Raw genomic sequence first — 26,158 nt, 5'->3', positions numbered from 1 at the left:
GCTAAATCGGCACAGCATCGGCTGCCTGTACAGAACTCCGTTTCTCCATATTTCCCTCTGCGATCTACTTCATCTTTATCTATAGATCCCCATTTTCCTCATCACCAACTTTATACTCTTTTCCCGTCCCGTCCGCAATGTCCGAAGAGACTCCCAAGAAGAAGAAATCTGTTGGTTTTGCTCCACTTCCAGAGGAAGACCTCAAGTCTCACCACGAGGACTTGAAAAAAAAGGAACAGGAAAAACTCAAATCCAACCCATTCCACAAGATTCCACCAGAGTTGTCTTATCTTGAAAAGAAGGCACCAGCACCAAAAGCGTTGCCCTCGTACAGACCCAAGAAGGCTGCTAGTTTATCTGGGACGTCCTCTGTTGCAGATATCGATATCAGAAAGTTGCACTATTTTAACATCAAGGACATCTCCGTTCAAAATAAGGAAACAGAATTGAACTTCAACTATCCTGTAATTGACTTGCCGTTACCAGCCAATCAAGTCCTAGTAGACATAAAGTATGCCTCATTGAACTCATTTGACTTGTCGAAAATAAACCGGTATTTGCTCAACCTCAGCAATACCAAGGTTGGTTTGGGCTACGAGTTTGCGGGAATAATCACCGATGTGGGTTCGGCAATTGAACTGAACGGCACTTTTGCCAGAGGTGACGCCGTAGTAGGAATTGTAGATCCCTTGGACAGAAAGGGGACCCTTTCGACTAGTCTAGTAGTAAACCCCAGCAGGGACATACTTGTGAAACTTGGTGATGATGCTTTGGCCAGAGCTATGAACATAAACATCGAGTTGTCGTTCGACAATAGCGATGCAGACACCAACAGCTTCGAAGTAGACTCCTCCTCTGATGATTCAATTGATGATCAAGCGGCTGTGCGTGCTGTTTCTTCTACTGCCAGAGCAACAAAGCTGGTCAGAGAAAAGAAGAAATCGCCATATACCATCGATCCTGAGATCCCCACTTTGGCCAAATTCGCATCTTTCCCTGTCTTGTACTGTCGTGCTAAACAGATGTTGGCACATACAAAGTTTGCTCACAACAGTGGCAATATCTTGATCAATGGTGCAGACACAAACCTCGGTTTTACATTTATTCAGCTTCTAAACTCGCCCGTGTACAATTTCAACAAGTTGAATTTGATCTTGATAGTTAGAGATAGCAACTACAAGTACATGAGCAATTTCGTCAAACAGTTCACTATTGGCCATTACTATGATGAGACGAAACCTAAACATATCACGATTTTGACTTACGACATGGTAAACGAGGATCTTGTGCTTCCAGGTGAAAAGACGCCGATAAACTACAAGAAGAAAGATTATTTTGCCAGTGAGGTGATAGAGGCACTTTTCAAGCCTCATACACCACTTGTAGATCCTCCTATCAGTGCGGAAAATATTGGCCAGTACAAGTTAGATCTTCTTGTAGATCTCGTAGGCTCCAAGATGTACTTCCAGGATAGTATACGGTTTAGCAAGCTCGATAAAATCGATTTACCGTTAAGGGAGCATACCAATGTTCCATTAGAAGAGTTGTTCAACGCTCGTGTAAAGGAGCCATTTTTGGTAAAACTCTTGAAGCCTAAGAAAACAGGATCTGCCTTTGTATCTGGGTGCAAATTCAGTTTATCCGAACCAACCTACCGAATTGACCAAGCGATTGACTACTCAGAAGCTAGTGTAATAAATCCATGGGCTGCGAAATGGTCCAGTAATTTATTCAACAACTGGACAAACTACAACTATTTTGAAGAGTTAGAACTTCGTATAGACTACCATTGGGTTGAAGAAGGTCTACGATTATTACTAGAGGACCAGTTGAAATTCCGCATCGACGACTTTTCCGACTGGAGGAACGACTACAGAGGGCATATCAAACAACTTCGGACCGAAGACGGCAAAGTATTGTTCAAGATTGAGGACTTCTGAATCTGAGGCTTGTAAAAACATTCACCAAATCTATCTATTGTCGATTATCCAATAGAAACACACCGGAAATGAATCATTTGGTATGGAGTCAATCGGAGTTGTCGGAGATTGTATATACTAGGAGACGATTTTAGTTTCGGAGAAATTTTTGTATAGGGCCAGAGCGGAAAAAGAGCTATCAGGTAAAGACACAGATGCAGATCGGACTTGTAACTACGAAATGTAAGAAATGCTGGCCCCTTTCAAAAATGTAGGAATTGTGTAATTAAATGCCAATTGAATATTCAATTTCGTAATGACCATTGTGTATGTGGCATTAAAATAGAAATAGAAATTTAGTAATTTTAGTATTATTCAACATTTCAGCGAAATCTACCAAGATTCTTTCTGTTCAGTAATTCTACTGTCGCCGTCTTGTAATTAGTTCCATATTAATTTTAATTATATAGCTCGGAATAGTTAATGACACTATAAAACCCAATAGTCGTTCCTATTCTCTAATACTACTTTAATAAATTCAGTTCAATTTATTGTAACTGTAATTTAGTATTCATGCTACAAATATTATACTGAAGCGGGTCGGAAAGAAGTGGAAAGTTAATTGTATTTTCCATCTATGCAGCCTGAGTCACTGGAACAACACCCTGAATCTCCCATTTTGTCAATAGCATTTGTTCACCAAAGGATCCGGTTCTTTCCTAAAACCAATTGTTTACCTATGACAGGGATGGTATTGGCTGTTTTGCATAGTTTGCATAGACCAGCAGCATATTTTAGTGATTTTTATTTCTCATCGTAAATTCTACCTTCTGGCGTGTTGCGAAATCATACGATCGTAGCTATTGTGCTAAGTTGGAAACGGCGTCCTCGCTGCTAATAATTTTGCGGCTCTATTGAGCGCCGTAGTTTACTAGTTGAGTTTCGTCTCTTCTAGACTTGACTCTAGTTCGAACGTTGAACTGTACTTGGGGCAGTCTGCCATCAACTGATTTCTAATTATTAAGTATTTTAAGCACGACTAATTAAATTCCATGACCGGAGTTGCACTTGATCGTGCCTTAATTCTGGGGTATACCTCCGTAGATATGGTTCATATTTACTAAAATGTAACATTTGGGAGCTTCCTATTTTATGATCGTACACTATAAATAGTGGAGGTTTCACCTCCATTAGGTACTAAGTTTTCGCAACCGTTATTGAATTAGAGATTCATTGCAGTTTGTTACAAAACAACTAAGTCTCTTAACCACACCGTTGCTACTCTGCCTCTATGATGTCTACTGCTCCACAAATATACACCATTCAAGAATTGACTGACTCTCAAAAGAAAATCGTCCTTGATACGGTGCCCACCTTGGAGCTGGCTGGTGAAACATTGACTGCCCAGTTCTATCAGAACATGTTTGTCGATTTCCCAGAAGTCAGGCCTTTCTTCAATCAGACGGACCAGAAGTTCTTGAGACAGCCTCGTATTTTGGCATTTGCCTTGTTGAACTACGCCAAGAACATCGAGAACTTGGAACCCTTGACTGCGTTTGTGAAGCAGATTGTTAGCAAGCATGTAGGTTTACAGGTAAAGGCTGAACACTACCCTTGTGTTGGTAACTCATTGATTAAGACCATGAAGGAGTTGCTTGGACCAGAAGTTGCCAACGAAGCCTTTATTGATGCATGGGCAACTGCGTACGGAAACTTGGCTCAATTGCTCATTGACATGGAAGACGCCGAATATCAAAAAGCCCCTTGGAGAGGTTTCAGAGAATTCACTGTAACTAAAATCCAAGACGAATGCACCGACGTTAAGTCGATATATTTCAAGCCTACAAATGAAGGCGACGAGATTTCCTTGCCAAAGAGAGGTCAATATCTTTGCTTCAGGTGGAGCTTGCCAGGAGAAGAGCAAGAAATAAGTAGAGAATATTCTATCTCTGAGTACCCCTCTGAAAAAGAGTACCGTATCTCTGTTAGAAAGTTGGAAGGTGGTAAGATCTCGGGTTACATCCACAACACTTTAAAGGTTGGAGACTCTCTCAAAGTAGCTCCTCCTTGTGGAAAATTTGTTTATGTACCCTCTGAAAAGGATATAGTTTTGCTTGTAGGAGGTATTGGAATCACCCCCATTGTATCTATCTTGGAAAAAGCTTTACAACTGGGAAGAAACGTTACCATGCTCTACTCTAACAAAACTGTCGAATCTAGACCTTTTGGCAACTGGTTAAAGGAATTGAAGGAGAAGTATGGAGAAAAGTTTAAGCTTACCGAATTTTTCTCTAATGAGAAGAATGTTACTGCCAAAGATGTCATCGATGCAGTTGAGACTCGTACGTTGGACAGCAGGGACTTGGACCAGATTTCCAAGGACAGCGACGTCTATTTATTGGGACCTCGTGAATACATGAAGTACGTTAAGGGGTATTTGGGGGCTAAGGGTGTCGAAGACATCAAGTTAGAGTACTTTGGCCCACTCGAGGTTTAGAGATACATTTTATACGTTGATCAATATGGATCTTGAATATACGATATGGACTATGAATGAGGCACAAATAAAGAAACATAGTGTAGTTTCATGGGGGATTCCAAGAATAGCGAATATTGGGCTAGTATGCGCTGCCGGGCTTTGAATGGCCAACTGATTATGTCTTTTTTCTCGGGCTCTAAAGACGAGCAAAAAACGCATGAAAAGACTTGGTGCATATTAAGATGGCTGTTCGATGACAGGATGCAAAGAACAGGTGTAAACCGGTTCGTTGCTGCCAGAACCGACCTTGGACCAAAACAGCGTATATTCTGGCAAGCTGCTGGGTTCGCGAAAAGTCAACATTTGCAACTAAATCGCCAATTCAAACCCCCAGTGGTGCATGCAGCCCAAAGGTCATTTGAAATGGCCATAGTGAGTCAGGACTTTCGGCATTAGAGTCAAGGACCGGGCCCATTGACAAAGGATTTCACGTGAAACTGGCCAATCTCGTCGTAAAGTGCCAGTCATGTTTTTGTTGCGGATCTGGCAATTGCTAGGAGGGCGGAATTGTGGTATAGGAGTAGATGAAATCGACCCGCATGTACCACGACCTCTAATTCGAGATTCAAGCCTCAACAAAGCAAACCCCTCCGTCCGTATTATTAATGGACGGCGCACCTGGAGCCATCTATACGGAGATGGTTATTAATTTTATTTGCACTCCTGGAAGTTCTTATTTTAGATTGCTGAAGGGGAAGAAAATATGAGAAAAAGTCCCCCGCCGAAAATAGCCGCTGTAGCGATTCTATGTCCAACAGCAATATTTTTGGTGCAGATTAGACAGCTTAGATCTCTAACAGAAGTTTGGGCTAGAATAGCCGCCGAAATCTCTGTAGCGCTATCAGCAGCAAACACATCGTGCTAATAATTCTAATAATTGAAAAAGAGTTTAATTCCATTATTTTATTTCTGCATATGTATTATGGCAATATTGCATTACATAAAATTATTATTATACACTGTTCATCACGACAAATACACGATAATATGCTAGGAATTGCGCGCGAGGGATTTGCTCTTTAGAGCCAATTAATTGTCTATGACCTCAACGATGGCTCGGAACATGCTGACAGTGGAGACCTGAGCGGCACCGCTCACATTGAGATACACTGGTCGCTGGAGCTTTTTATTGAGGAGCAAATTAAGCGACTCAATGGAGCCAGAACCTGAACCGGACTCTGAGCTTGTGCCATGGTGCAAGAATGTCTGGCTCTGCCCAATGGCATAGACATAGTCTCCCATGGCAGCGTTATTCAACTCGTTAACATACACCGTGACGGGTGTTCTGGAAGAGTCGGATTGGCTATAGCTGGCTACCACTACACAATCGACGCCGTCTACGTTGACTTCTCGCGAGCGGTGGATCATTTCTCTCTGTAGACTGTCGTATAGCAAGTAGTTCCTTGTTCGTTTCTCGTTTCTCGTTTCTCTTCATCCGGGTGACTTTCGTTCTTCAATGCGGAGGCACGGGAATAAATCATCTCCTGCACGGCGAATAAACTTATACAGTCTAAGGCTAAAGTTGCTTAGGTTGGCTTGCGCTAGTATGTCAGTGAATGTGTAAATCCGACCTGGCTAGGTCGTATATGCTAGGCCCTGGTTCGAATATAAATACTGTGAAGTAGCGTCATATTTTGTTCTAACCAGTTAGGTTGTAGAATTTTGCAATTATTCTTTTTGATCTGATCGAGCCAGTTCTTTTTTTCACGGCTACAGCTATTGTTAGAATAATAATATTATTACTGAACTGCTGTACATTAGTCTTTGGTCTAATTCGTGTTTAGTTTCTTCTCTGAACTTCTGATCGGCTCTGGATTATCTTTAATTATACAACTGTTCCGTGCCATTGCTACTTGGGAAGACGCATCATTCCAATTTTTTTGCTGGCATTTTAAAGTTGGCTTTCATCTTTCACTTCACAGTTCCCAGAGTATACCGCTACAGACGGTGAAATCGGCATTTTCAATAATTCCGGTCGTCTCGATTTTTCACGGTGTTTGAATTTGCAATAATTCGTTGCTAGCAAAATAATAGTTGGAACAAATTACAACTACTTTCCACGGCGGCTATTTGTTTCCTTTGAAAATTATGAGTGTTTCCCCTTCTGCCTCCACTATTTCCAGTCCAGCCTCCTCGTTCCTGTCACCCTCACCTACTACCTTATCGAGAATGTCAACAAACGCCGCTCATGGTGGGTTGATCGGAGCTCTTAACGAATGCTTGTTCAACTCCGCCAATACTAACATCAACTTTTGCAATTTCCCACTCATAATAACGGTGGCCCATAATGATGACAATTTCGCCCAATTGGTGGAAACAATCGAGGAAGTGGGAAACTTGACTCACACCGTACGTAGCAACCCTACCAAGCATGTACAAGTCTCATTATTGAACTGTAAGCGGTCTGCTGTCGACGCCTTAGTTTATAGATTGCACGAATTGAACTACGACTTTTCCTTTGACTACTCAAAATTCATCTCTCACCCGGGTATCTTGTTCATCAAGAATTTGTCGAGCGAATTGGTATTTGATAATGCCGTAGACTCAACAGTAACCATTACGCACGAGGAATATTCCCCCGATTCTTTGTTCGACTTCTTACAAAAGGAAAGTTATTTCAAGAGCTTGAAGGAAGTGAAATTGTTCCGCAACGAAAATTCTAGCAGTGCTTTCGCCATAGTTAAATTTGACAATTATCTCGATGTTGACGTCTTGATAGAAAAGTTGCACAAGTCTACCCCCAATGCATTCAATACAAATTCTACTATTCCTTTGTTCTTCAATAGATATTTGAATAAGAGAGAACGGTACACCGCACCTCCTTCCAACGGTGCTCCACTTGCTTCATCATCGCCAACTTCTACTAGTGCCATCTACACTACGTCTGGCGACCATAAACTGGCTGAAAATTTCGATACCATTACTATTGAAAACTTACAGGCTTTTTTTCCCAAAGACTTGACCAGCTTGGACTTTTATCAATTCGTAGGAAAATTCAAGGAATTCGGCAATGACATCGAGTCTATCTATTTTCCAATAGTGGGCACGAGTTCTAGAAGTCATCAGCCGGTAGAGTTGCAAGAAAATTCTCCCACGCCCTTAAAGTGCTTGGATTATGGTTACGTTCAATTTAAGTCGTCTCAGAACTTAATGGAAAATACTTTACGTATTCTTTACTATCTTAACAATTTGACCTGGGACGAATTTAATGAACTCGATACAGCAGCATTAAAACCGTTATTGTCGTCCGACGATAGGCCTGAAGATAACGGACAGCTGGATACTAACGCTGTTAAGGTCACCATAGCACAACATAAACATAACCATTATTTGTACAACAACGCAAACAACTTCTATTTATCATGGAGTGCAGAAAATAATGTTGCCATCAGTTATCCTAATCCAGTATTAATTATCAATCAATACACCAAGCAGAACAATTTCCAGGAGACTAACATATATGTTAATAACCTTCCTGTGGTATTTAACAATGATGACACCCTTTGGGAACTATTCTGGGAACAATTTGGAAAGATCAAGTCTGCCAAAATTATCAAGCCAGAATATTACTCGATTGATAATGAAGGTAAATCCTGTAAGAGTGGCAGGATTGGGTTTGTCTTCTATGAATCGTTTCAAATGGCGACTAGGGCTATCTTATTGACCAACAATAAATTAGTGAATATGAATGGCACATCACATCCTATTTTGATTCTGTCTTCATTTGCCATCCAGAAATCCCATGGAAAATCACCAAGTTACCCTGCACAAATTCCAATAATGCCCAGTCATAGTCCTATCTCATTGCATAATATTTCTATTCCCCAATCCATCCCTATTCCTCCTGAGGGACGTGGGAGTCATAAACATGTAGTTCCAGTCTATGCTCCATACGTGATGGTTCCTCAGGTTCCGTACTACAACCCCTACTATTATGCACCTCAGGTTGCAGCACTGTATCCGCACAGTGCTTATTCTTCATATCCTAGCGGCAACATTAATAGCAACAGTAATCGTAGAAAGGAACGGTCTCGTTCTAACGAACACTCAGGAGAAAGCTACTATTCATATGAGCATCGGACGTACCAGGGATACCGCTACGAGGACTCGTACGACGGAAAAAATCACTGAGATCGATTCTTCAGCGCCGCTACTAGCTTACACTCTTTTCTTTATTCTAGACGATTGAATGACACTTCTTGTATATATTAAATGTGTTAATAGAGCAAATTTTGTTGAGTTTTTTTAAAATTTTCGCACCCATTATGGTTGCAACAGGATGTAGAATATAGGCATAGAGGCAGAAGTTACTGAAGAATGAACTGATTACGAAGAAAAGTATTAAAAGAATAAGGGAATACTACTCTACAAAATTCAACATCATGGTGGTATTTCAATGAATATTATCAAATAAGAATCTACTTCAAAATGAACACTTGATTACAAAATTCAATGTATTTTTTCCTTTTGTTCCTTTCATACGTTTTCCTGTCCTATGTCCGGAAGGAGCCGTCCTGGTCCCTCTATAAATGTATATGCTATTTACAAATTAGGAGGCTCATCTCTGGCTCTTGGTGTGATGGCTGCAGCCTCGAACTTGACCTCCTCTGGAGAACCAGCTACTACTACTTCTGGGTCTTCTTCATCTACTTGCTCTACGGCTTTAACTTCTTCAATATAGTACTTCAACATGGACTCGATTCCGTTTTTCAAGGTTACTGAACTGGAATCGCACGATCTACAGGCTCCTTTCAATCTCAAGAATACCGTACCGTCTTCTTCTCGGAAGCTGACAAACTCAATATCACCTCCATCGTCCTGGATGGCTGGTCTAATTCTGGTGAAAATCAACTCCTTGATAATTGATACTACTTCGTCATCGTCATCGTTGATTTCCATGTCTTTAGAAAGTGACTCGCCATCTATAAGAATCGGTGTTCCATTAGTTAAATACTCTGTCAAAATGGAGAAGATCTCTGGTTTCAAAAGTGACCAGTGCAAATCGTTACTGTTCTTTTCGATAGTTATGAAGTTAGAGCCGAACATGATCGACTTGATGCCGTCAATACTGAAGAGCTTCACAGCTAGAGGTGATCTGGCCGCTTCACGCCCACTAAGAAACTCGATCGTCTCGTTTTCTTCCAAGAGTTTAATCGAAGGTAAGAACTTCAAAGCCAGTTCATTGGGAGTTTCTACAGTCTGAATAAACAAGTTTCGGGCAGAATTCAAAAACAAACCCAACCTTTGTGTAGCCACAGTGGGTCTGCTGAATACTCTGCCTACCAAAGATTTTCTAACTGCAAACATGGTTGGTTTCTAGAATGAACTTTGCTGAAGAGAAGATGTCTCGGGATTATAAAGCCAGGTCCTGGATGTTGATGAGGAAAAATCCGGAACCGTGCACGTGACGGAATGTGCCCTGAATGGCTGCAACACTTCGAGCCAAAATTGTATAGACACCTTCTCCAAATGCCTTGTACGATAGTATACTATTCTATTTATATATATATGTGGATCTACGAAATATATCATCCTAGTGACTACCATTATTTATGCATATTACATTAAGTAATTTATAAATACCATAATCTGTTGGTTTCTTCTGCTACTGTTTCTGTAAAAAGGCCTCCCTATTCAAAGAGCAACTTTTCAAACAAAGAGGCTGCCTTCTCCTCGAACTTAGCCTCTTCGGCCCCTTCGGCACTAATGGTTTGGTCAAGCTGCAACTTGTTCTCGGCCAACTTCAACATATTTTCCTCGACTGTATCGTTGACAATGAGCTTGTACACTGTGACCTCCTTCTTTTGGCCCACTCTATGGCAACGATCCTCGGCTTGCTTGTCATCGTGAGGGTTGAATGACTGATCGAAAATAATGACATTGTTGGCGGCGATCAAGTTAATCCCAAATCCACCGGCCTTGGTAGATAAAAGGAAAATTGGAATTGTTTCATCGTCATAGAATTCGTCAATAATATCCTGTCTTGATTCGACAGAAGTGGCTCCGTCCAATCTAACGAACTTGTATTTGAACTGAGTCAAGACTCTTTCCAATATGTCCAACACCTGGGTGAATAAAGAGAAAATTAAGACCTTTTCTTGCCGGCCCTCGATGATTAGCTTCAATGTCTTTTGCAATTCCAATACTTTTCCACTATTGAGAAAGGCGTCTTCGTTCAATTTATAGGGGGACATAGTCTTAGGGAATTTAGCACAAAGATTGTTGAGTTCATAGTCTGACATGACTTGCATATCCTCGAAGATATATGTTTGATTGGCTTCCACGTATTCTGGCTCATTCATGATAGCCTTGGCCATTTTGGCTAGTTTCTCGTCAGTATACTGGATTCTGAACAAAAGAGGATGCAAAGAAGCCTTTCTTAATGCCATCAATACGTTGGAAGAAGACTCAATCGGTTGCTTCTTGTTTAATTCTACCTGCTCCTTGGAACTAAGAAGTTTTCTTCTCTCCCTTTCTGATCTGGTGGACTTAGCTTTATTGTAAAGTTCATCGTAAATACTTCTTTGGTCCTTGGACAAGTCACACTTCACTATCTCATGGCACTTGGCTGGCAAGTGTTGAAGAACCTGGTCCTTTCTACGTCTTAAGACAAACGGAGTCATCATTGTCTTTGCCTTTCTGATGGCTTGAATCGAGAGTAAGGGATTGTAGTTGTCTGACTTTGATGACGAAGTAACTTTACCCATCTTCTGGTTGAACAAACCTTGTAAGTCTTCTTTCTTTTCGTTGAACAATTTTGGCAACATGAAAGACAACAAGGAGACCAACTCCTTCAAGTTATTCTGCAAGGGTGTACCAGTCAATAACAATCTGAACTTGGCTTGCAATTTCATCAATCTGTTGTACCTTTCAGTTCCTGAATTCTTCAAGAAGTGACCTTCATCGTATACAATGATGTTGAAATTCTGACTCCTCAAGAATTTGAAATCCAACGGAGAACCGGCTGCTAACGTATATGTAGTCACCAAGACGTCAAAGTCGATTTCTCTAAGTTCGTATCTTAAATCTTCACGTTCCTTGACTGTACCATAGTAAGCTTGTACCTTCAAGTCGGGACAGAACTTATTGAATTCTCTTAACCAGTTCTCAAGCGTAGAAGCTGGAACGACAACCAAATGAGGACCCTTCTTTTCTTCGGTCTGCTTTAAATGAGCCATAAAGGCAATAACCTGGCATGTTTTACCCAAACCCATCTCATCTGCCAATATACAAGACAACCTGTTTTGGTATAATAAATTGAGCCAATTGATGCCCACTTGTTGGTAATTGTTCAACGTAATTTCGTCGGCCAACAATGCTGGCTTGTGCTTGATGTATCTCAATCCCTTCTTCTTGTAATGGGTCACAACTACCTCTTCTTCGTCGTCATCGTTCTCTTCGTCTAAATCTATAATTTCCTTCACCTCATCATCAGCAGGGTCTATATCAGTAACAGATAACTCACCCTGTCCGGTAGTAGTAACACCCCAAGTATTAATTTGGTTAGAGATTGAAGTACCGTACTTGGAACAGGTTTTGATGAGCGAATCTACAGCCTTGTAGCCCTTTAAGGAAAACTCGGTGCTTTCTATGATTCTCAAGCCTAGAGTCTTTCTTCTTCTGCTGCTGTTCTTAGCCTTAGCTTCGTCTTCTGGTTCAAAATTATTTTCAGAAACATCGTATATCGTGTTGAATGGTCTTTGCAGGATGACGAACTTTGCAACTTCCGGCTCGAGAGTACAGATTTCAATCAAATCGTCCACAGGTGCATCATTCAAGAACTCCAAGATCTGGTTATCAATAGAAGTAATACCAGTTTGGTAGTTGTTTTCGTCGTCTTCTTCTGACATGTCGTCACTGATATCATCTTCTTCAAGTTCGTCGTCACTGACAGTGACGATTTCGTTCTTCTGAGCTCGCTTGGCTTTGATGTTCTGTTTGATCTTTTCTTCTAAACGCTCCAAGTCATCGTCTGCTACAATCATATCGCTCAAATCATCGTCATTGTCTGCTAGTATTGTCTTTTTCATTTTGGGTACGCTGTCTGACTGATAGGCAAACGACGCAGCTAGCGAGTTTGGAGCAGACATTGGTGAGCCTGTGGCTGAAGAAGAGGCAGAATCGTCTTCCAAAGCTGAGGCTCTGACAAGTTTACGTCTCTTGGGCTGGAGATCCAGGGCTCCTCTGAAGTGGTCGAGTGTAGGCTGGCTCTTGGACTTGAACTTGTATTTATCCAAGATGGAAACCCTGGGTTTACTGCTGACAACTTTGGTGCTGTGTTCCTGGGAGCTGAATGTGTGACGAATCGCATCCTTTGTAGGAGATCGGTCCTCCCGCTTTATTCCGACTCTTCCACGCATTTTTATGGGCAAAGAATCTTCGTCATCGTCTTCGTCTTCGTCGTCTACATCATCAACTTCTTCGACGTCGTCATCATCATCTGAGATTCCAACTTTGACACTACGAACATTTCCATTTGAATCTCTGAAGCTGTTTTTGTGTGTGCCGTCTTGTAAATCAACTACGCGGCTATCGGTGTCGGTTTTCATTTGTTGCTGGAGTCTAATACGCTCTTCGCGTTTCTCATATTCATGCTTCATACGGTCTTCTAACTGTTTCTGTTTCACTCTTTCCGCTTCATCGCGCTGCCGTCTACGTTCCTCTTCTTCCTTTCCTAGGATTTCGGCTTTGTTGTAATTGTCAGTAAGCCATTGGGTGATTTCACGGAGATTTCCCTTGCCCTTGACAAAGCCTTTGAAAATATCACTCTCTTTGAGATAGTAGAAACGTTTGCGAACGACAGAAAAATCTTTGTGCTGTCTGATAGCCTGTCTCTTAGTTTCTAGCTGGCGTTCTTTTTCGCTTAACAGATATTTGCTATTAAGAGATGGTGGTAGAAGTGAAGGCTGTTGTGGTGACGACTTGATCTGAATCGGCGAAGACAGTGGAACTTGGACATAATTTTCCTTTTTGGGAGTTTTCTCGGTCTCGGGCCTGATTCCAGGCCGATCTTTCTTGTACCAGCTCATGTGACTATTAATGAAGCAGACGATTTTTCAACAAGCTAACTTCTGCCTTTCTGAAATCTTCTGTGCTGAATGTAGTGAATGAAATCGGGTCTTCTCATCAGATCGGAACAACTTTTTCACTCTGCTTAACTATGGAGCGCACTTTGAGTCGCGTCTTTTCCTCGCCTGCACGCACGGCTAAGTTCGTGTCTGTGGCTCCGGAACTAACCTCTGGATTTTGCAATCGTTTGACTTCCCTAAAAATCTAAATGAAGGGAGGAAAACCTTTGAAAATACTGAGAGATCTTAACTATATTGAACTTACAATTCATTTTAGAAACTTGACGACTTTTCAAATCAATTTGTTTATGTACTTTTTGTAAACTTCACATACATATACTTCCGTTTGTGAACTCTAACTTGCTCTGATAAATACCCCAATTGGGTATCATTATCTTACTTACTGCACAACTACAATTACAACATGGACTAACATTAACATTAAAATAACAATACTTTTAACCTCTCTTAATAACGGAGTACTTTTCTTTTAAATAACTCTCATTATTCAAATCCTTCAAGTCTTCCACGGGCCTTTCTCCTTGGGGACTGATTCTAAATGCGTGTCTTAACACTGGAGTATCCCAATCGATAATGGCTGAGTGGACAGTTCTTCTGTTGTCCCATAAAACCACCGTGTTAGGTTCCCAGTTGGCTCTGAGTTGCAAGTCGTGAGCCAGCTCAACATGGTTGAACAAGAATTCAAGCAAATTCTCTGATTCTTCCTCTTTCAACTCTACAATTCTTCTACCGAACTCCCTATTCAAAAACAAGAATTTTTCTTTTGTCACCGGGTGTTGTCTTACAAGAGGGTGTATGTTAGAAACAGGAGCTCTTCTACAGATTCCACCTGCAGCCTGGTTGATATGGGCTTGATCTTCAGAAGTATGCAAAACGTGTAAACCTTCCAACATCTTTTGCATGGTTGGGCTCAATCTCTTATACGCTTCTTGAGTGTCGGCGAAAATGGTATCACCCCCAGATTCAGGTCCCTCAAGAACGCTGAAAAATGTTATTTGAGGAGGGTTGAGCTCGTATGAAACGTCAGAATGCCAGCCAATGTTGTTCGTTCTAGTCTCGAAGGCACTGTCCAATTCATTCTGAGAGGCGCCTCTGAACGTAATATGCAACTGAGGAAACCCTTCTGGAGACCCCGAGGTAGGATGAACATGCAATGGACCAAAGTACTTGCCGTATTCTACAGCAAATTCAGGACCATAACTGCTGAAGTCTTGGTCTCTGAAAATAGCAACACCTCTCTGGGCTAAAAAGAGAGCCAAGTCGTTTTTGCCCTTATCATCAAGTTGAGACAACTGAATTCCATGGACTTCGGAGCCAAGCTTGGGAGTAACCTTCTTGACTTTATGGGTACCATTGGCTGGGAACAAGTTCCTTAATTCTGGATCAGCCAATGTTCCTTTGTCGGTATGTTTGAAGAACTTCAAAGGTGGGAACTTCTGGTTGGGGTTCCAGGTTGGAACAAAATCAGGGAATTTGGCAATAGCCCTATTGTCCTTGCTGATGGTATAAGACCCAGATTCCGTTGTGGCATTATGTTCAGGGTTGAACTGCGAGGGGTCGTATCTAGTAGCAGCAGCAACGGGAGCCATTATGAATGTAGAGCTATTCGTGAATAGACAAGTGGAGGCAAGAAGAAATATTGCAATGAACTATTAGACTGAACTATCAATGAACAGTTCTGGAATATGAGTTCAAGTTTTGAGAACCGGAGGTCTGTAAAGCTGATCTAAATCAATAATTGAAGACGCGGAAAATGTGCAATTTATAAGTACGAAGTTAGAGCAAGATCTGGTCGACCCGAGTCGTACCACTTATGGGCCGATATTGATATATATAAGATCTCTGCTAAAGTTTCCCCAGCCTGGCCGCTGTTAACAGCCGCCTATCCCCATTGCTATTCTCCAGACGATAATGGTGCAATCAAGTTTCGCAGCCACAGTATCTTAATAGAGAAGTTGCAGCACGCCGGCATATAGCTCGGTTCGGCACGGACGCCACAGTTTGAATATAGATGCCAGACGATAACTGGCTCCATTTGCGAGTCGGATAAGATAGACCATTGTGGAAGAATCTAAAGTTAGACGGGACTAGCAGGTCGCGAGTCTTTAGAAAAGACGGGACAAAAACTGACAATCTGATGACAGCAATTTTCCTTTTCTGGCTAAAATGTCGATGCTATAATAGGAGTTCACATTGTGGACGGTCACGGAGCCTGGCGTTATTGTCGTCTCGAGACATCAAGTTCGTGGCCATTCATTAATAATCCTGCTTGGAAATAGAAATGACCAAACATAGTCGGCACGCTATGAGTTTCCAGTTCTTTTTGCAATAATATGTAAGCTACCGTTTTTCCGGCGCCTCCTTAACCAGGAAAATGTCGCGTGTCGCGTGCCAAAATTCCACAGTAGGGTCTATACCCAGATGTCTGAGTTTACTGTCTGCTTGTATGCGTTGACATTTCAGATCCGACACTTTTTTGCACCCAAACTAATGGCTCAGTATACTAATGGCCAAATATAAGCTTCTAGCTTGTGGATCCAATGGGAGTTACCAACTAGGCACAGGCAATGACACGGACCAGAATACATTGGTCGAGTGTGTATTCGTTCTTGACGGAGTTCAAACTTCAATACTACCCATAAAACCAAGCAAAATTTCCTGTGGAGGAAACCATACTTTAGTGCTATTGCAAAACGGGGATGTCTACAGTTGTGGAGAGAATGTGTACGGACAGTGTGGACATGATCCGTCTGATAGTATTCCTTTTTTCACCAAGATTGATGGTTCGGACTGGGTCAATATCGCATGTGGTTGGGAGAACTCCACTTTGATCAACAGAAAAGGAGAGATATTCGTCTGCGGATTGGGAAATAAGGGCGAATTGGGCTTAGGAAAGGCTTTACGGCGCTCAAAGCTAACGAAATTATCGTTTTCTATTCCTACCGATGAAGACCTTGCGAAGGTAGAGGTCAAATCGTCGCTCAATCATACAGTGATCAAGTTGGAGAATAGTTGGATCGGCTGGGGAAATTCCAGAAAAGGTCAACTAGGAACTACAGAAGTAGTCAATGGGAAACCTGAGGGTGTTATATGGAAACCAAGAAGATTAGAATTCGGAGAAATAGCGAAAGATGCTTCATATTTCGATGTTGGAAGAGAGTTCACAGCTATAGGAAGCAAAAATAGTATACAAACGTTTGGAAAACTACAGGTAGAAACTCCCTTGGATTCAGGGACTGAAATTCTTGTTCAGATAAGAACCATGTGGTCATCTGTGCATTTGCTAGTTAAAGCCTCAGAAAGTGGCCAACTCGTAGTACGTTCTTATGGAAACAATAGCCATGGCCAATTGTATCCTGTGAATTCAGATATTTCTATCGAAGCATTCACCGTAGGAAGTGAACATGGTCTCATACTAGGCAATGACAATAAGGTCTACTCGTGGGGATGGGGAGAGCATGGCAATTGTGGAGTTCAGAAAAAGCAAGAGGCAGAAGATGTGACATTTGACTACTTGAATGTTGTGTACAACAATACAGCGAGAATCAGGTCCATCTGGGGAGGATGTGCTACGAGCTGGCTCGTGGTGGAGACAGTTGGTTGTACTACAGAGACATAGATATTTATAGAGAAATGTCACGAAGTATCTTTCCCATATTCATCTATTGCACGAAAATGAAGGACTTCAGATATGCTCAAAGATGGAAAATATGTTCGACGTAGCTGCTCTAGGACGGTTGTATCGATAATCAAGACATGGACTCGAGAAAAGACGGATTCTAGACGCAAACACAAAAAGAATACGTGTAGAAAGCTTGTCTCCAGCGTTTATTGACTATCTTCTTTGACCATCCAAAATGGTTTGGCAACGTGCCAGACATCGACTCTATGCACAAACCTTTGTACAAGGAATTGATGACTGGTGCGTTGATTATCTTAGAGAATCCACTAGCTGTTGTAGATTAATATTACAATGAGTAATAATAAATCTTAAGAATGGAGATTGAATCATGGACTGAAAAGTGAAAAACTTGGAAAATCTCAGAAGGGCCCATGAAATGGGTCTCCAATATTCCTAAAATCTACACTAGATCTAGTAGATATGATTGTAGAATCGTAATCCAGAATCTACTGGCTAATCATGAAGAAGAACAACGTATGTTTAACATAATATTTCGTGAAATTTTCACTGAAAAAATGCAGAGGTCAGATTCAGCGGCCGGGTAACACTCATCTTGCAATTAACTATGGGGAAGGTATATGAAGTCTAAATCGGTTTGGAGATACTCTCTTTTCTACACAATCTCGATTTCTACCACCAGCAGAACCCATTGGAGCTCAGATACTGTCACTATGTTCGGAGCCGTGTGTTCAGGAAGACCCATTCAATTGGCAAACCAGGTCGAAGCCAACAAATACGTAATTAGCATCCCACAGGCCTCAGGGCTCTCGTTTATAGCCATCTTTCTATTGCCCAACTCAGCATTCACAGATGTAAACTACACGGCATTGGTTTATTTTCAGTTGCCCGACTCACAGGAGTATAAACTACTCGGAGGATTAAACCCAGCAAAGCCACTGGCTATATATAGACTTAATAATACAAATGCAAAAGCTCAGAAACTGATCCAAAATGATGATATGGATATGAATATCGAAGATTCTACTGCTGATGTGAATGACACTACTACTATTAATATTGGAATCTCAATCGAAACAACTGCTCAAGCAGAACAGCTTATAGCTCAGGAAAAAATGAAGACTTCATCAGCTTTGGTGCCACATCTTCCTGAGAGTCTGCAGCAACCAGAATCAACAGCTGCTTTGGCAAATAAAATCGTAGGACACGCATATAACTACTTGGGTAGTTTCATTGACAATGCGGGAAAGGTTCCAATGAAAGCATTTGACTCATGGTGGGATAAATTTAAACAGAAACTAGCAACCAATCCCAACTTCTTGGATACACTTCAGAATTAGCGTTTTGCAATGATCATCACGGAAACAGAAAGTAAGAAAGGTATACAGGGTATGAGAATAGAAAGTTGGACAACTGCACATTGAATAAGTAGAATTGATATTGAGGTGAATCTTGACTTGATATTTAAAGCTAGAGTGTATTCTTGAACATCAACTTGTGTGTATTTATTGCTATAATAACTCACGATCATACTTGTATATGTCACGTATATCGGTCTCTGTCTACAAAAAGGAACAAATTCTAGTGCTGCAAGAAAGGTTCTATAATCCCACCCAAGAGCGAGTCCACTATGGGACGAGCGTTCTTCTGGTCTTCGATTATTTCATTGAAGTAATTTTCTGTTGGTTCAGGTACATTCTGGTAGATGGAGCGTAACAACATCTTAGCATTGTATGTGGGGGTGGCTAGGGCCATCCGGATGTCGCTAGACACGGACTTTGCAAAGACCACCGCTTGCTGAAGATCATCGAATTCATTTAGGTAGTGTTGGTAATGAAGGTTGATATGTGATGGATCAGTCTTGGTGGCTAGTGGTTTAAGAGGAGCTTCACGTTTGTTGATAATAATTTCCACATGACTCTTGTTAGTATATGAAGATGGTTTAAACTTTGGAAATTTGAAATACTTCAAGTTACGTTCTGCGAGCACTTCATCGTTGTCAACCTTGATTGGTGTTGCAGCAACACCAAAAACAAGGGCTACCAAAATTGTGAAGGTAGAGAATCTCATTCTAATTTTCAATGCTATAGTACTATATTATCCATTGTCTGTCTTTATTCAGAGGAAAGGTCATCTCTATTTATGTCTTTCTACTGGAGGTTTGGTTATTCCATGGTCTGATGCCTCATGTGCTAGTATACAGCTATGTACGTTAAACAATGGAAAGGTAAGGGGTAATGTTACTTGAAGTTGGACCGAAATTTCAATTCATGCAAGAATTCAGTGTACCTGCTTGAATTTGCAGGGACAAGAAGCAATTACTTGGAAGTGGAATGTCCCAAAAAAGATACGTTGTTAATGATACGTTGTTATTTTGAGGTCTTAGTACTGAGATTGATATTGTATTATTTTCTAAAGAAATAGCTGAACATCTCCAACTCTCCCTTCATTGAGTCTCATTAGATTCCTATACTCTTTATGGATAGTTCCTGGATTCCATTTGCCAATTATAGGTGTGTTGGGTACTTACGATAATATCATGCATTGCCCATGTGGTGCCGCTATCCATTCTGTGGCAGAAGCTGCCCTCCGTTTGCATTTGCTCATGTGAAGACTGTAGGCTCCATCAATTAGGACATTGGATAGAACTAACTGGTAAGGTCTGTTTTTATCATAGCCGAGCCATTGTACTATGGGGATTGTTGGTACCTGCTAATGTGCATAGACAATGGAATTATAGCGCAGTTTATCCATGGCACCTTCCTCTTTCGGAATACAAATTGGATTTATATATAACCAATAACATATTGTTTTGAGGTATTTTCTAGTATCTTTGACTCATTCAATGGCCAGAACATTCGGCTAACTGGATATTACCCATGGAATTGAATAGTTAGTAATCTACTTAGACTTTGATTGAACGGTAATTTCAGGTACAATTGGATCAGTTACCGTATCAGAACCCGATTTCCACATTGGTATCTATCTATCAGTGATTATTTACTCCCCTGTTTAAATTTCATTGTTTTAAATTTTCGTGTGGACTCATGATGCTAAGAGCTTGGATATTCGTCACAGAACAATACATTTTTCGGCATCTAGACGGCCACATACCCAGGGATATTCAAGGTGTGAACCTTATCAAATTCTCCTAGCCACTCAAGTAACATCCAGGAGTGACTCGTACATAGCTTGAACTATGTAAGAATACCCTATAATACCATAGAATTCCATAGAACAAGAACCTCTAATGAAATCAGTACCAATAAAAGCCAGTAAGCTAATTGAATGGCATCCATACTGTCCTATACTCTGTATTCCACTCTTTTGATATTGAGTTGCCGCTTCATACACTGAGAAAATTCTAGACTGCCTAACTCCATAGAAATGTCGCCCAAAGAACAATGATTCAGAGCTTTGCTCCATTCGTACCGTAATACCCTGAATATAGTTGCGAAAAGTGGTGGGGCTAATAGTGGGGCACCATGCGTCGTGGAGCAAATAATTTTTCCTGAGATTGCCGTACACATCACATGCACAGTGTCACATGATGCAAATCTCTTCCTCGATCCCTCATCCTCGATCTCATCTCCACTGAGGCTCGAGGCCGAGCAAAGCAATGTCGTTGCTGAGAAATCCTGGTTGTAGAGGCGCGTATGTCACGTGACTTTCACGTGCAATTGCACCATAGTGTGGTTCGTAGTTTTGTCATGATTCCGGCACATAGCACTCAGTTTCCCATTTCGGCCACGGGAGTTATCGTCCAGGTCCAGGAAAAAGAAACGGCTCATCATCATACTGTGGCGTCTGACAAATCGAGTGCAGGTTGACCACAGTCTGTGTGCAGGCTGCAGAATTTTTTTTCAACTTGTGTGTCGTTTTAACTACTATGACAAATGGCTCTATGGCATACCAAGAATGCCATCAGATGAGGAGGGCCAACTATATAAGAATTGAGAATTCCAGGATAGAGATCTCATATCGTTTTACTGAAAAAGTTTTGTTTTCCAAGCATCTTCTGTTTCTTCTATTTTCCCTGAGTCCAACCTCTTATTTCTGAAAAGTCCAACCTTTTCCTGACGAATCTGAATTCACTATTCACATTCATCTTTCCTCCCCTTTTCTGCACCAAAAATGACAATCGAATCTGTTCCACAATTCGGCTTCGGCACCAAGGCTATCCACTCCGGTGCCCCTATCGATTCCACTACCGGTGCCGTCATCGAGCCCATCTCGTTGTCTACCACCTTTGCCCAGTCTGAGCCAGCAAAGCCTTTGGGTATCTACGAATACTCGAGATCCTCCAACCCCAACAGAGACAACTTCGAAATCGCTGTCGCTGCCTTGGAAAGAGCCAAGTACGCCATTGCTCTTGGTTCCGGTTCGGCTGCCACTGCCTTGATCATCCAATCATTGCCAATCAACTCGCACATCATCTCTGGTGGTGATGTCTACGGTGGTACCCACAGATACTTCACCAAGGTCGCCAACACTCACGGAGTTGAGGCCACCTTTGTCGGCGACTTGGCTGCTGACTTGGAAGCATCTATCAGAGACAACACTAAGTTGGTCTGGTTGGAAACTCCATCTAACCCAACTTTGTCTGTCACTGACATCTCCAAGATTTCCCAGATCTTGGCTGCTCACGAGCAAAAGACAGGCAACAAGATCTTGCTTGTTGTCGATAACACCTTCTTGTCGCCATACATCTCGAACCCATTGGTTCACGGTGCTGATGTTGTTGTCCACTCTGTAACCAAGTACATCAATGGTCACTCTGACGTCGTCATGGGTGTTTTGGCTACCAACTCCGATGAGTTACACGAAAAGTTCAGATTCTTGCAAAACGCCATTGGTTCGATTCCATCGCCTTTCGACTCGTGGTTGGCCCACAGAGGTTTGAAGACATTGCACTTGAGAGTCAGACAGGCTGCTACCTCTGCCCAGAAGATCGCCGAGTTCTTGTCGAAGTCATCCGGTGTCGTCAAGGTCAACTACCCAGGCTTGAAGTCTCACAAGAACCACGAAGTCGTATTGCACCAGCACAGAGACGGCTTGGGAGGTGGTATGATCTCTTTCAGAATCGAGGGTGGTGCCAAGGCTGCTGCCGTATTCACCTCGTCCACCAAGTTGTTCACCTTGGCCGAGTCTTTGGGTGGTATCGAGTCCTTGATTGAGGTTCCTGCCATTATGACCCACGGAGGCATTCCAAAGGCTGAAAGAGAAGCTAACGGTGTCTACGATGACTTGATCAGACTTTCTGTCGGTATTGAAGAAACCGACGACTTGTTGGCCGACATCCAACAGGCTTTGGCTGTAGCCACTGCCTAGTTCATAGAGTTGGGTGTCGAATTTGTACAATATAAATGAACATGCATTTTGAATTTAAACAGTATTGTAGAATTTCGCAGCCATTCGCAGCCATTCGTAAATGTGAAAGGGAAGCTGCTAGAGTAGATGAGCCGAGAAATGCAGGAAGAAAAGTTTCTTTCCATAGAACAGCCCCTCTGAAGATACTGTGGGGATCTTGTCGTTTTCCATTAGTCGTTCGCTTTAGTCACAAAGCCTTATCCCATTTATTCCAGATGTGTTTGGAATCTGGAACCTTTCCCAATTGAGTACTCCTGCAGGGAAGTCCAGTAGGTGGATATGGAAGAGTTTTGGTAACTGGTGTTCAATGTTGTATTGCAGTCGTTATGAGAGACATTAGCCTATATATACAATAAATATAATGGTTGTATCTTTCTAAGGAATCACTATTAATCTAGAAACCCTTTCAAACCAGGAATAGTCTATTTCTCTGTTCTTCTGTGCTCTGCTCACTCGATTCTTTTTGCTTACTTCAATTCGCAATCTTTAGACAATTTATTCTCCTGAATAAGCTTATTGCAATCTTGAAGTTAACTGCCTACAACTCCAACAGCAAACTTTCCCTTACCACCAGCTTCGATGGCGAATTCATACCTCCAAATGCTTCCACAGACTTCTACATACTTCTGTAATGAAGCAATCCGTTTTATCTGCAGGATGTGACGTGGAGATTTCTTCTCGACTCAAACTGCGGTTGCAACTTGATTTCACGAATTTCATTTTTCATGCAATTCTATCTTATCATATCGCCTTTTGTTTCTGATTTTCATCCTTCTATCAATCTCACTTCCTCATGAAGATACAGTGGTTGTTGTTTATTGCCGCTGCAGCCGCTTCCATCGTTGACACCGAAACAGACCTCATCTGTTCTCCCCAAAATCCCACCGATTGCTACCCACGGATCTTTGTGCCTACATCGGAGTGGCAAAACATCCGAGAGGGCCAGGACATTCCCGCCGGATTACATGTTCGTTTGAATATCGACACACTACAGAGAGAAGCTAAATTAATGGAACCGGAACAAGCAAATAGTGATTCTGATTCTGGCATAGTACTAGTGCCAGGAGAAGAAGTGCACGACGTTCCGGAAGACTTGGCTCAGGACGAGATCCAGAGAAAGATCAACGAGTTCAGACAGCAGAAGCTCCAAAAACAGGCGGAACCTTATCAGGATCAGAGTCACGACCAGATTCACAATCACAATATTCACAGTTCCCACAAAGTAAACCATGACGATTTGACAAGTTTTGATTCAGCAGTAGCAGAAATCATTTCATTCTCGGGTGACAATAGCCGTCTTTCACAAGCTTTAGATACATTGATCGACTTGAGTCACGATATCGAGTTTGGTGTAAAGTTGACAGCTTCCAGAGACATTTTTGACAGTTTGCTTGAGATAGGCCAGTCCCACAAAGACGACGAAATTACAGAGAAAGTCTACCGAATCATGGGTGCCTCCTTGCGTAACAATCCCGATTCGGTCACGAACCTCTTACGCAACCTGGATGGATCATTTGTGGCCGCTTTGTTCTCGAACTTGTCTACTCAGAAAGATGTTATCCAGAAACGAATCTTGGGAATTATCCAGGGTCTAGCTCAGAATAGTCATTTTGCCTATGAGTACTTTTCTCATAACAAAAACCACGGCATAAGCAACTTGATATCAGTGTATCCGCAATTGGGCCCGGATTCTCGTGAACGTTGTGTAAATATACTAGAAGATTTGAATCTCTTGTCTCGTGATGATTTCGATAGAAGAGCCGTAGAAGAGTTCAACAATGCTGATCTCCAAATCTCTCGTTTTTTGCAAGAGTCTTTGTCCAGCAACGAGATAACTTCACCAATTCAATTCAGAACATATTTTGACAACTTGGTAACCCTCCATGAGCGCAATAAAGAATTGAAGCCTACGTCTGATTTCTTGAAGTGGCTAGCAACTGAGGTCGAAACCAGAAAGAGCTACAAGAAGAGAGAAGACTACCCTCAACAAGAAAAAGACTACGATGAAAAGATGCTCCACGCTAGACATGTCGTCTTTGGCAATCCTCTAGGCTTGCGTAAGGCTATAGCCGATGAATTATAGACTTAGGACTAAAAAGAGTACTTAGTTAGGTACGCTGAACTACCTGAAGAAATTAATGAAGTATTCTATTATTATACAATCATTTGACGTTGGACGTAAAACTAATATATATTAAGGAGGATGTAATGACGTAAAAGAAGCATATTGTTTCTCTAATCGAACAAACCGAAACCCATGTCGTCGTCGGATTCTTCCTTTTCTTCTTCAGCGGCTTCTTCAGCAGCTTCTTCGGCAACGGCACCAGAGGAAGCGGCACCAGCAGAAGCACCAGCGGCAGCACCGGTTGGGACAGAAGACAACTTTTCGTTACCTTCAGCGATCAATTCTTCAGCAGTCTTGCCTTCAACTTCAGCGATCAACTTTTCAACCTTTTCTTCTTCGACTTCGACATCGGCGGCAGACAAGACAGCCTTGATGTCAGCGGCAGATGGTGTGGCGTTACCGGCGTTAACCAACAATAAGTAAGCAGCTAAGTATTTCACTAAAGATGTTAGTAGGCATTCGTAATCTAAAAAGATAGATAATAGATAATAGGACAAATCTGGGATATCATGCTTGAGCTTATCTAGATCCTTCACGACTTCTACAATGATACCAATAAATCTTGCAAATTCGGATAGCGTAGGATTCTATGCTGTGACCTTATGGATGTGCTGTATCAATATTCGATTAAAATTCATAAAACATTCATAGAGTAGACACTCTACCTGAAATAGTTGTATCTTTTCAAAATGAATATGGACTTGAAAATCGTCGTTAACGATCTAGGCTATCTGTGAATAGTTGAACTCTACATTTATTGGACACGATTCTCTATCTTTAAGTACATTCAATTCTGATTCCCACTAATCATAAATTTTCAGGCTGTCTTTGAACCCATTTCGAAATGTCTCTTTTTTACATTCATTGGTATCTATTATCTCGTGTGTTTCTGGTTCATTTCACACTGTTTTGGCCCGTTTCAACGTACTTTTTGTATAATTACTGTGTAGGGGTAGAGGAGCCAGTTGGTAGTTAATGTCACTAGCCATTTTTCACTTCAGTGGGTATTGATGAAAAAAAGTTCTCGGTGGAGTGCACATAATGTTCAATGTAGGGCTGGTGCCCTTTCAATATTCAATTTCACGTGATGAACATTACAATCATATCAGTTGCAAATATGGTTACCTCTCTTGGAACCCCCAAAGCAAGTCATAATTAGCTGGTATAATAGCATTGAACTCTTAATTGATTTGTAATAATAAACTTGTCTCTATTAGGGAAAGAGTTGTGTGTGTTGCAAACAAATCAATTTGGTAATTCCAAATTAAGCCGTCTTCAATCATGAAATCTCTCTTATTAACATTTCTATCTGTTTCAAAATGGATATAGAGAGATGTTCCAACTTGACAACTCTTGTTAACTGGTAGACTTGTTCCTTTCATCTTGTGAATTCACCCTTCTACCCCGGACTAACAATTATTGAGGTCACGTGATAATCGACAATTCATTGATTAGATTAATAAGACAATTCTGGAG

The 26,158-nt window shown here is 41.5% G+C and overlaps 13 protein-coding genes across 13 annotated transcripts; 7 read left to right on the top strand and 6 right to left on the bottom strand. All coding sequences in view use genetic code 12, as the record gives it.

Moving 5' to 3' along the window:
- Window positions 1-137: 137 nt before the first annotated feature.
- PICST_83025 (predicted protein) lies at window positions 138-2,226 on the top strand (the record flags this gene model as incomplete). The annotated part of the gene is made up of 2 exons (XM_001383904.1): window positions 138-888; window positions 913-2,226. 2 exons carry the CDS (start codon window positions 138-140, stop codon window positions 1,938-1,940), a joined length of 1,779 nt encoding a protein of 592 aa, XP_001383941.2.
- Window positions 2,227-3,163: 937 nt separating this feature from the next.
- YHB1 (flavohemoglobin) lies at window positions 3,164-4,498 on the top strand. Its single transcript, XM_001383903.1, has one exon. The coding sequence runs from the start codon at window positions 3,211-3,213 to the stop codon at window positions 4,414-4,416; it is 1,206 nt and encodes a 401-aa protein (XP_001383940.2). The 5' UTR covers window positions 3,164-3,210; the 3' UTR covers window positions 4,417-4,498.
- A 989-nt stretch (window positions 4,499-5,487) lies between these two features.
- On the bottom strand, window positions 5,488-5,826 carry PICST_31066 (predicted protein; the record flags this gene model as incomplete). Its single annotated transcript, XM_001383565.1, has 1 exon — window positions 5,488-5,826. The coding sequence occupies one exon, from the start codon at window positions 5,824-5,826 to the stop codon at window positions 5,488-5,490; it is 339 nt and encodes a 112-aa protein (XP_001383602.1).
- Window positions 5,827-6,546: 720 nt separating this feature from the next.
- Window positions 6,547-8,705, top strand: PICST_67423 (predicted protein; the record flags this gene model as incomplete). The annotated part of the gene is made up of 1 exon (XM_001383902.1): window positions 6,547-8,705. The coding sequence occupies one exon, from the start codon at window positions 6,547-6,549 to the stop codon at window positions 8,587-8,589; it is 2,043 nt and encodes a 680-aa protein (XP_001383939.2).
- Window positions 8,706-8,896: 191 nt separating this feature from the next.
- On the bottom strand, window positions 8,897-9,778 carry PICST_82838 (predicted protein). Its single transcript, XM_001383564.1, has one exon. The coding sequence runs from the start codon at window positions 9,763-9,765 to the stop codon at window positions 9,001-9,003; it is 765 nt and encodes a 254-aa protein (XP_001383601.2). The 5' UTR covers window positions 9,766-9,778; the 3' UTR covers window positions 8,897-9,000.
- Window positions 9,779-10,088: 310 nt separating this feature from the next.
- On the bottom strand, window positions 10,089-13,487 carry FUN30 (helicase of the Snf2/Rad54 family; the record flags this gene model as incomplete). The annotated part of the gene is made up of 2 exons (XM_001383563.1): window positions 10,089-12,910; window positions 13,028-13,487. The coding sequence occupies 2 exons, from the start codon at window positions 13,485-13,487 to the stop codon at window positions 10,089-10,091; spliced, it is 3,282 nt and encodes a 1,093-aa protein (XP_001383600.2).
- A 497-nt stretch (window positions 13,488-13,984) lies between these two features.
- Window positions 13,985-15,136, bottom strand: PICST_43041 (taurine catabolism dioxygenase; the record flags this gene model as incomplete). The annotated part of the gene is made up of 1 exon (XM_001383562.1): window positions 13,985-15,136. The coding sequence occupies one exon, from the start codon at window positions 15,134-15,136 to the stop codon at window positions 13,985-13,987; it is 1,152 nt and encodes a 383-aa protein (XP_001383599.2).
- Window positions 15,137-16,053: 917 nt separating this feature from the next.
- PICST_43296 (predicted protein) lies at window positions 16,054-17,166 on the top strand (the record flags this gene model as incomplete). The annotated part of the gene is made up of 1 exon (XM_001383901.1): window positions 16,054-17,166. One exon carries the CDS (start codon window positions 16,054-16,056, stop codon window positions 17,164-17,166), a length of 1,113 nt encoding a protein of 370 aa, XP_001383938.1.
- A 734-nt stretch (window positions 17,167-17,900) lies between these two features.
- Window positions 17,901-18,527, top strand: PICST_42981 (predicted protein; the record flags this gene model as incomplete). Its single annotated transcript, XM_001383900.1, has 1 exon — window positions 17,901-18,527. One exon carries the CDS (start codon window positions 17,901-17,903, stop codon window positions 18,525-18,527), a length of 627 nt encoding a protein of 208 aa, XP_001383937.2.
- A 241-nt stretch (window positions 18,528-18,768) lies between these two features.
- PICST_31059 (predicted protein) lies at window positions 18,769-19,257 on the bottom strand (the record flags this gene model as incomplete). The annotated part of the gene is made up of 1 exon (XM_001383561.1): window positions 18,769-19,257. One exon carries the CDS (start codon window positions 19,255-19,257, stop codon window positions 18,769-18,771), a length of 489 nt encoding a protein of 162 aa, XP_001383598.1.
- A 1,951-nt stretch (window positions 19,258-21,208) lies between these two features.
- CYS3 (cystathionine gamma-lyase) lies at window positions 21,209-22,931 on the top strand. Its single transcript, XM_001383899.1, has one exon. The coding sequence runs from the start codon at window positions 21,322-21,324 to the stop codon at window positions 22,516-22,518; it is 1,197 nt and encodes a 398-aa protein (XP_001383936.1). The 5' UTR covers window positions 21,209-21,321; the 3' UTR covers window positions 22,519-22,931.
- A 416-nt stretch (window positions 22,932-23,347) lies between these two features.
- PICST_57312 (predicted protein) lies at window positions 23,348-24,640 on the top strand (the record flags this gene model as incomplete). The annotated part of the gene is made up of 2 exons (XM_001383898.1): window positions 23,348-23,735; window positions 23,781-24,640. Coding segments are annotated over 2 exons (1,248 nt in total), but the record flags the coding sequence as incomplete, so codon positions are not given.
- Window positions 24,641-24,694: 54 nt separating this feature from the next.
- On the bottom strand, window positions 24,695-25,623 carry PICST_77124 (60S acidic ribosomal protein P2). Its single transcript, XM_001383560.1, has 2 exons — window positions 25,611-25,623; window positions 24,695-25,121 (listed from the first exon to the last, which is right to left on the bottom strand). Coding segments are annotated over exons 1-2 (330 nt in total). The 5' UTR covers window positions 25,612-25,623; the 3' UTR covers window positions 24,695-24,792.
- Between the last annotated feature and the right edge of the window lie 535 nt (window positions 25,624-26,158).

Source organism: Scheffersomyces stipitis, chromosome 3 (genome assembly GCF_000209165.1).
Source record: "Scheffersomyces stipitis CBS 6054 chromosome 3, complete sequence".
Classification (NCBI taxonomy): Eukaryota; Fungi; Ascomycota; class Pichiomycetes; order Serinales; family Debaryomycetaceae; genus Scheffersomyces; species Scheffersomyces stipitis.
This window is presented reverse-complemented; position numbering and strand designations above follow the sequence as displayed.